At 40.0% G+C, this 8,347-nt stretch overlaps 1 protein-coding gene across 1 annotated transcript; it reads right to left on the bottom strand.

Annotated features, from left to right (window-relative positions):
* Nucleotides 1-415: 415 nt before the first annotated feature.
* Nucleotides 416-6,991, bottom strand: LOC143849012 (ammonium transporter 2-like). The gene is made up of 5 exons (XM_077358062.1): nt 6,650-6,991; nt 5,889-6,256; nt 4,521-4,806; nt 4,138-4,241; nt 416-1,075 (listed from the first exon to the last, which is right to left on the bottom strand). The coding sequence occupies exons 1-5, from the start codon at nt 6,921-6,923 to the stop codon at nt 653-655; spliced, it is 1,455 nt and encodes a 484-aa protein (XP_077214177.1). The 5' UTR covers nt 6,924-6,991; the 3' UTR covers nt 416-652.
* Nucleotides 6,992-8,347: the final 1,356 nt, after the last annotated feature.

An 8,347-nucleotide genomic window follows, 5' to 3' on the forward strand; every position in this document is an offset into this window, starting at 1 on the left:
TGATATCATTTCCCTTAATTTATAAATATATCCCTAAAAGTTATCATTTCCCTACCATTAAAAAAGAATCATCATTTCCCGCTAAATATTGGAAATAAAAATATTTTCCTTGAAAATTGTTTCCTGATACAATGTTTTTCTTATAATCCAAGTAGGGCCCAGCTTGTTTCAGATTTTAAAAACCAATTGTGAGTCTAAAATTGATTATTGGGCTCAAAACCAAACGTAAATTTGAGTCTACTAATCAGTTTTGGATCCATAATCGGTTCACTTGTCCTTATTTTTCTTTGAAAAAATTAGAACCCACCAAAAAAATCTTCAAAAAATAAGCCATTTTGGTTCTTGACTTGGGGCAAAAAGCCACTAGTCTAGCCCAGTGGCATTGGAGATCCTATAAGAGTTTTGGGCTGAATCATACTCGATCGAAACCGTCCAATTTGATAAAAGAAAATTACAGATGTTCATGGATTGCTCTTATTATCCTAACATGAGATGTATAACTAGCATTTATGGGCCCATTCTATGTATGGGTGTAGATTAGTGGGCCCCACCACATCAAAACTTGAGGTGTAAAATGGTGGGCCATGACTCATGAGAAGTCTAAGTTTTCATCGATATGTACAAATGATACATACACTCATTCCCCATCCCTCTATAGTTGAATTGTTACACCTCGAGCACCATTGGCGCGTCTAGTCAAGGTTTCATCGGAACCCAATCCATGCCTTGTAGCATCATACCTCTCGCCGTCCCCCCAGAGGGCATAAGCTTCTTCGCCATGTACTGCATCATCTCCTATAATTAGCTGATCGTCGGGCATCCTTAGGGGTATGAAGAACCTTATAACAAGGAGGATGATAGTGGTAGAGACAATGTTCCAACCGATGACAAACAATGCCCCCACCAATTGCTTTAGGAATTGAACCCCGCCGACCCCACCGTAGAACCCGCCCCTCGATTTAGTCACTGGTAAGAAGACATTGCAGAGCTCAGGCTCGGCGAAAAGGCCGGTGAGGGCACCGCCTAGTAGCCCTGCCACTGCGTGCGTGTGGAATACAGCGAGTGTGTCGTCCACCTAGGTAAAGAAATAATCCCTTATAATTAGTACAGATGCTATTAACCCTTTTATTCAAATTAGTAGGAGGAATAATCCCTTATAATTACTTGCAACAAACTTTCAGTATGGCTTCCTTTCTTTTTACATAAAATGGGTGTAATGCAAATTTTAAGCCCTTTTTTTTACTTAAAATGGGTGTAAAATTTGTTTTATACCCATTTATGTCAAAAGAAAGAGAGTAATGGTAAATGATATTTTTACCCTCTTTTCTAGAATTACACCCCTCGCCTCAAATGGGTACATTTTCAGCTCTTTTTGTTTTTCTTTTCTTAAAAACAAGTCATTTTCAGGAAATGACAAACAAAAGAGGGAGGAAATGTCGAGAAAGCTCGGGGAAATATCATTTTCCTTTCCAATAATGACAAACTTAACGCGTACGGTAAGATGGGTGGTCACATGCATGGTTTGAAATTTCGACCGAAATTTCAGATTTTGGACGAGACCGACACTGAAACGTAATGAAACCAAAACGGTCGAAACTTACCAAATTTTGGCAAAATTTGGAAAATAAATATTAATTTTTTATTCCTTTACCGAATTTCAGCTGACATTACCGAAATCTCGGTATTTCAGCAAAAATTTAGGTTCGGTTACCCCCGAAATTTCGGTTTGCCGAAATTTAAAACCTTCATATGTGAGATCGCAACACTTTTTTTTTTTTTAACCCGGAAAGATAACGACCCCGGGGTGGATCGGCAAATTTATATATAAAAGTTGGGACCATACAAGAGGAGGGGAAACCTCCTATCCACAAGTGAGATTGCAACACTTGTGGATAGCGCACCCTCAAAGATAAGCGACCTATCACAATGGGGCACGTGCACTACAATATAGTGGATCTAAAATGATTGATCTAAGCCGTCTATATTACAGGTTTTACTTGTAATATACAATAAAAAGTATCTTGAAAAGTTTGTAAATCAGAATCCACGGCCCCTCTTTTTAATGATGGAGAGCTACCTTATCACTTCTAAAAATTGATTCTATAGGTGACCCTTCCCTAATGAGAAAGAGGGTATCTCTTTTTCACGTTAGAAGAGCCACATCACTACTACTATAAATTGATTCTGTAGGTGGCCCTTCCCTCATGAGAAAGAGGGTCCCTAGTTTTCAGGGTAGAAGATCCACCTCACTACTTTCGTAACTGGCTTCAGTCTATAGGTGGCCCTTCTCTCCTGAGAAAGAGGGCCCCTCTTGTTTCACGAGAGAAGAGCCACGTCATTACTTCTACAGCTGGCTTTAAGTTAATTAATTAAATTCATTCTATATGTGACTTTTCTCTCGTGACAAAGAGGGACCACAAAATCTGAATTATGAAATCGCCTAGATGCTCTTCATAAGATGGGATTTGCTAGCGACCATGGCAGAAGGCATTTCACGAATGGGCTGTTGCATGTGAGAGCAGCCACTTCAGATGAATTAAATGTATAAGACAAAATTTGAGCCTGTGTGGCTGCTCTCACATGCAATAGCCCATCCGCAAAATGCCCTCTCGATGGTCCCTAGCAAACTGCATCTATATATAATAAGGGATTTGCTAGGGAATTTTGCTGTAAAGCACTTCATTGAAGACTTTTGCACTAGAGGACAAGCCACACACGCTGATTTTTGATCATCCATATTCAATGACAAGAAATACACAGTATCCTATGTTAGGATTGGATGATTTGTAGGGCTGCAACTTGAGCCGGGTTTTACCCGACCCGAAAATAGCCTGGGTTGGGTTTAGGTTTCATGGGTTTCGGGTCGAGCCGGGTTGAGCATTCAAAAGCCTGCATGAATCTCGGGTTGAGCCGGGTTTGAAGGGGCCCGACCCGACCCGACCCGACCCGAGTTACATAAGTTATAGTATGTACATTTTTTTCTATTGTTAGTTAAAAGTTAAAAGTGAAAACCCACACTCCCACTGTTATTATATGTGAGTGTAATTTCTGCTTCTATGAATTGAGTTGATTCAAGTGTTTGATTCAGCATTGTTTGATTGTAATTACAACATTGTTTGATTACAACATTGTTTGATTCAAGTGTAATGTGAGTGCAATTACATCATTGTTTGATTCAAGTGTAATGTGAGTGTAATTTCTGCTTCTATGAGTTGAATTGCCTTGCCAAATAAGAATTTTCTTTAAAAAAGTGCGTCAACGTGAAAAAACCCGACCCGACCCGAACCGACCCGAGATTTATCATGGGTAGGGCTAGGTTTGGGAATCGTGGGTTTTCCGAAAAAAAACCCGACCCGAGCCGAGCCGAGATATTTCTCGGTAGGGTTGGGTTCTCCAAAACCCGACCCGCCCGACCCGAGTTGCAGCCCTAATGATTTGAGTGATTTTTAGGTTATATAAGATCAAAAGCTAAGGACTATCAAGTGGAGGGTTCATATCAATGAATATGAGACTCATTATATCGTAGTGGGGGTGCCACATTATGAATTTATGAGGTCTCCTTCCCCCATCAAAAAATTGGATTGAAGATTATACAGGTTGTTCATTCGCTCTCTTAATTAGATAAAAGGGCTGCCACGGAAATTGGAATCCATTTCTTAGGAAAAAAAAATGATAAAAAACAACGGAGCATAATGTAGTGACACTTGTGCAAAAGACAAGAAAAAAAGAGACTGGGGTTGAGTTTGGCTTCTAAGCAACTGATAAAAATAATAATGTCTTAGGAATAAATTTTTGAAAAAATAGCTAATGATCCCTGGATTCTCCAGTGAGGCTATATTGGAGGTCGGTCGGTGTTCGTCACATCTTTAGTGGTGATGGACTGATTGCATTGCTAGAAAATTCAACCCTTAACAAGGGTGTTTTCATCATTAATTTTAATTACCTTCATTTTATCTAGTAGAGATGATAAATTTGCACTCCTTGTAGGATGATTCGCACCCCTTGATACGTGAATTGTGATAGACTTTGACGCTTTTTTACGTGTAAAAGGGGTGCGAATTTATGATCGTCGTTTATCTAGCTACCAAAAGGAAACGAAAGTTTGGAAAGTCTTTTCCAAGTAAAATATTTTGATACCTGCTGTAGGAAAGTAGACTTCCTGTGAAGGATCATCATAGTGAACCATGGAATGCTGCCCGAAAGTATTCCCATGACCATCGCTGCCCACCCTTGCACCACTCCTGCAAAAATACCCATGGTCTATCAAGTAATTTTGATAATGGCACTTCTTACATTATTAAAGAAATTTTCAATTGACTGGTGATGAATTTTTAGGAATGTGCGAATGGAGGGCCATTGTCAAAACAAGGGACTGTGGATATACTACTACATAATGAAAAATTCTACCATTTTAGTGGTTGTATCAACTGCCTACAAAAATGAAGCCATTAAAAAAAAAAAGATGACAAATTCTCCCATTAGGTATTTGTTTTTTGGAAATGCACAAATTTTGGGTGTACCTGCTCCGGGAGTAATGCAAACGAGACCGGTAATCATCCCTTGAACAGCTCCGATGACAGATGGTTTCCCGAAGAAGGCCACATCGAGAGAAGTCCACACCAAAAGGCTGGTGGCCGCGCAGACATTGGTGTTGAGAACGGCGATGGAAGCATCAATGTTTGCGGCATAAGGCGCTCCGCCATTGAAACCCGACCAACCCATCCATAGAAGCCCGGCTCCGGCGAGCATAAGCAACACGTTATTCGGAGGGAACCTCTCCCGATCACTCTTCAGTCTAGGCCCTACCTACATTATGTGATTGCACTATATGTGTTATCTATGAGTGCTTCAGTAGGATATGCGACCACATTATAACATTGTAGGGGCGCCCACTAAGACATAATGGGTCTCACCTTTGATTGATCTGAACCATACAAATAATAGAGAATTGCATATAAACACTGACTTACATTCATCGGCAAAAAATACACATTATTGGATGTCATAAGAGTATTTGGGTTTTCCGAGTACGATAAATTTCTGTTGTCGGTTAAAAAAAGATTGAACCTGACTAGTATTTTACTGTGTCTTTTTGAAATTAAGGCTCCGTTCCTTTCGACGTAAAAATGGATGTAAAATTTGTTTTATGTTGTAAAAATGAACATAAAACAAATTTTACGTCCGTTTTTACGTCGAAAGGAACGGAGCTAAGGTAAAATTATATATATATATATATATATATATATATATATATATATATATATAAATATCGCATAGGCTACTGATATTGGCACTACCATGTTTTAATAATTACACAATCTCAGCTCATCTTTTTTTTTTAATTGGCTTGGATTGCTTTTTGGGAATGGTAATAAACTTTTACAGCTGTTTAAATAATAGAAGACAAGATGAGTTAGTGCAACTATTGAAACACGGTAGTGCCAATATCAATAGCCATCGCGTATTGTGAGACTGAAATTTCCACCCCATTACCAGCATTTTCACACCGTTTTGATTGTCTTTTCCTTAAAACATTGCATTTCTAGCACTCATTGCTTGTCTTTTCCTAATTTTTATGAAGGGAAATGATATTTCCCCCCACCAACACACTCCTCGCCCCTCTATCTCATTATTTCCTCCCTTTTCGTTTGTAGTTATACTGAAAAGGAAAATGACCCTATTTTCAATTACGAAAAGAGTTCAGGAAATGACAAAGCAAAAGGGGCGGAAACACCAGGAAAGGGGCTGAAAACATAGTTTCATTATTCATTCGTCTTCATGCACCGAGTGAACGAGTCATATTGCTTATGACTCGCCCGAGTCAACACAGAAAAAGAAATAAAGTAAAAAAAAGGGGTGAGTGAAGATCATGTCTTTTAACTGCTTACCCAATATGCGGCAACGAAACCTGCAATTCCCGACGAGAGATGTATAACGTAGCCACCCGAATAATCAATAACGCCCCACTGATAAAGAAACCCCCCTCCCCACAAACTGAAAGCCCCAACACTGTATGAAAAAATGAGCCAAAGAGGCACAAAAGCCATCCAAGCCTTAATATTCATGCGACCCAAAACCGACCCAGCTAACAAAATAAGCGTAATAGCCGCGAAAGTGAACTGAAAATAAACCAGGGAAGCCATGGGAAAATATGGCTCGTTGGCATGAGTCTCTAAGGTGCCATTTTTGTAATAATGGCTGCTCTCCGGCACGATCGCTCGCCGGAGAAGGTACTTCTGGCCGAGTGCTGGTGCACCTGTAAAAGTATAAAAGATAAAATAACGCCATCTCCAACAGCTTAAGCTTTTGGAGTAATTGGTTGTTTCACATGGTATTTAGAGCAAAGTTTATTAAAAATCCATATCTAATGGCCAACCCAAAAAGGGGCACCTGTGTCACCTGTAGGCAAGCCCTGAAAAGTGCCAAGTGCGGCACACGTAAGGAAGAGTGTTAAGTTATAGAGAAATTATATGGTGCCCACTAGTAAAGCCCCCTAGCCCCGTACAACAAAAGTACCGCCTTGATAGTTGATCTGGATCAAATATAAGGGTGGCACCGCCCACATGTTGCTTCATGCTCGGGCACCATATAACACCATCTCTAACAGCTTAAGCTTTTAGAGTATATAATTAGTTGCTTCACAGCGTACCTTTGCCCCAGAAGGGTAGAAGCTTGTCTCCAAAGGCCATGCGGTAGCAGAGAAGGACCCAAAAAATGAGGACCGCCGCAAAGGCATAGAGCGCCATGAAGGCCGAGTTTACGGCCCATTTCTTCTTAACGATGCTGCCATAGAGAATTACGAGACCAGGCATGCTCTGTAGTCCGACGAGAGTGGCCGCGATCATTTGCCATGCGTTGTCGCCTTTGTTCAGCCATTCCGGGGCCGCGGGGAGGCTGGGGTGGTAGGCGTTGGCGGTCTCCATTGGGTTGGACGTATCAATTTGATGGGTGGTTTTTTGGGTTTGGGTTTGGGTGATGTGAATATGGTTTTGAGGATTAGATATGTGGAAAAGATGTGGGAAATTAGATAGGTGGAAAAGAATGGGAAAAGATGAGGAAGGAGAGAAACATGGGTGTGGAGAATAATATTCAAAGAGAAAAAAGTGGAGGTACGGAAGGTTCGTTTGAAAGAGAAAAAAGTTGAGGTAGGCGCTCGGTTGACCACATGGTCTAAAAGACTTATGGTGGAAAATGACCAAAATAAATAATGTTATCTGGAGAGTTAATTTAGAAAAGATGTAAGGGCCCGTTTGGATACATCGTGCATTTGTATTTGACTTTTGGATACAAAATACATCAATCATCTTCATGATCATGTTCATGTTTTAAGACGGAGAGGGAGGGAGGGAGGGGTGTCTCGCTGCTGCCGGAGCAATGTTGAGGAGCAGCGACGGTGAAGGAAGTTGCCACAAATTTTGATTTCCAAATAATGTCTCGCAGAACATATTTAAAAATCGGATTTTTTTGCACTGTTGTAGCTGATTTGGAAATCTAAGGATCTGATCCAGTTCCGAATATCAACTAAATCCAAATCTAAATCTTGTGGGTATCCAAACGTGGCCTAATTGTTTTTGTTGGGGTCCATTTGGGCATTAGACAAATGGAGGTATTAGAAGGGTTTAAGTTGTCAATGCTCTATTTCTTTCTATAATAATATGGGCCTAATACAAATTTTACAATTAGTATGTGGCTCAGTGCTTAGTAGATGCCGACACATGAAATTTGAACACCAGCGACCAAAAAGGAAGTTGGAACCTGTTTCCATGCTAGAGTGAAAGTGGGTACATATCATCATGAGCTTTGTGCTATTTGGGTGATTGTTGATAGACTTACCAAGTCAATGCATTTTGGCGCTTCTTTACCGCAGATGAGAGAATGCATGATACATCCCTTTGTTTTGTTGCAAAGGACAAGGACACCCCTTTTCCCCACTAGTTATCATTTGAAATCCAACCAGAAACTCTTTAGTTTAAACGCAAGATCCGTTCTTGATTTTAAGCGCCTTCACTACCTTATTGACATAACCAAAAGCTAGCTCCTTCCCTAACTTCAAGAAACCACCCAAGACTACCTTATTCCCAACCAAATTATCCCTATTCAACCAACATTCTTTCCATCTGTTATGAATGACTAAAATTCTAGCCCTTTTCACAATTTCCACATCTCTTTGTTAATCCATTTTCATAATTTCCACATACCCTTTTCCACAATTCTTACTGTCGTTCTTCCTTGGGTAACTTGTATTTTATATTTTAGTCCTTTTAGTTTTTTTCCAACCCTTCGATACCTGGAAATAATGGATATTATGTTGTTAACCGGTGGAAAATTTTTAAGTTGGGTTATTGAT

Source organism: Tasmannia lanceolata, unplaced genomic scaffold (assembly GCF_043159265.1).
Source record: "Tasmannia lanceolata isolate RefF3 unplaced genomic scaffold, GAP_Taslan_0.1 ptg000016l, whole genome shotgun sequence".
Classification (NCBI taxonomy): domain Eukaryota; kingdom Viridiplantae; phylum Streptophyta; class Magnoliopsida; order Canellales; family Winteraceae; genus Tasmannia; species Tasmannia lanceolata.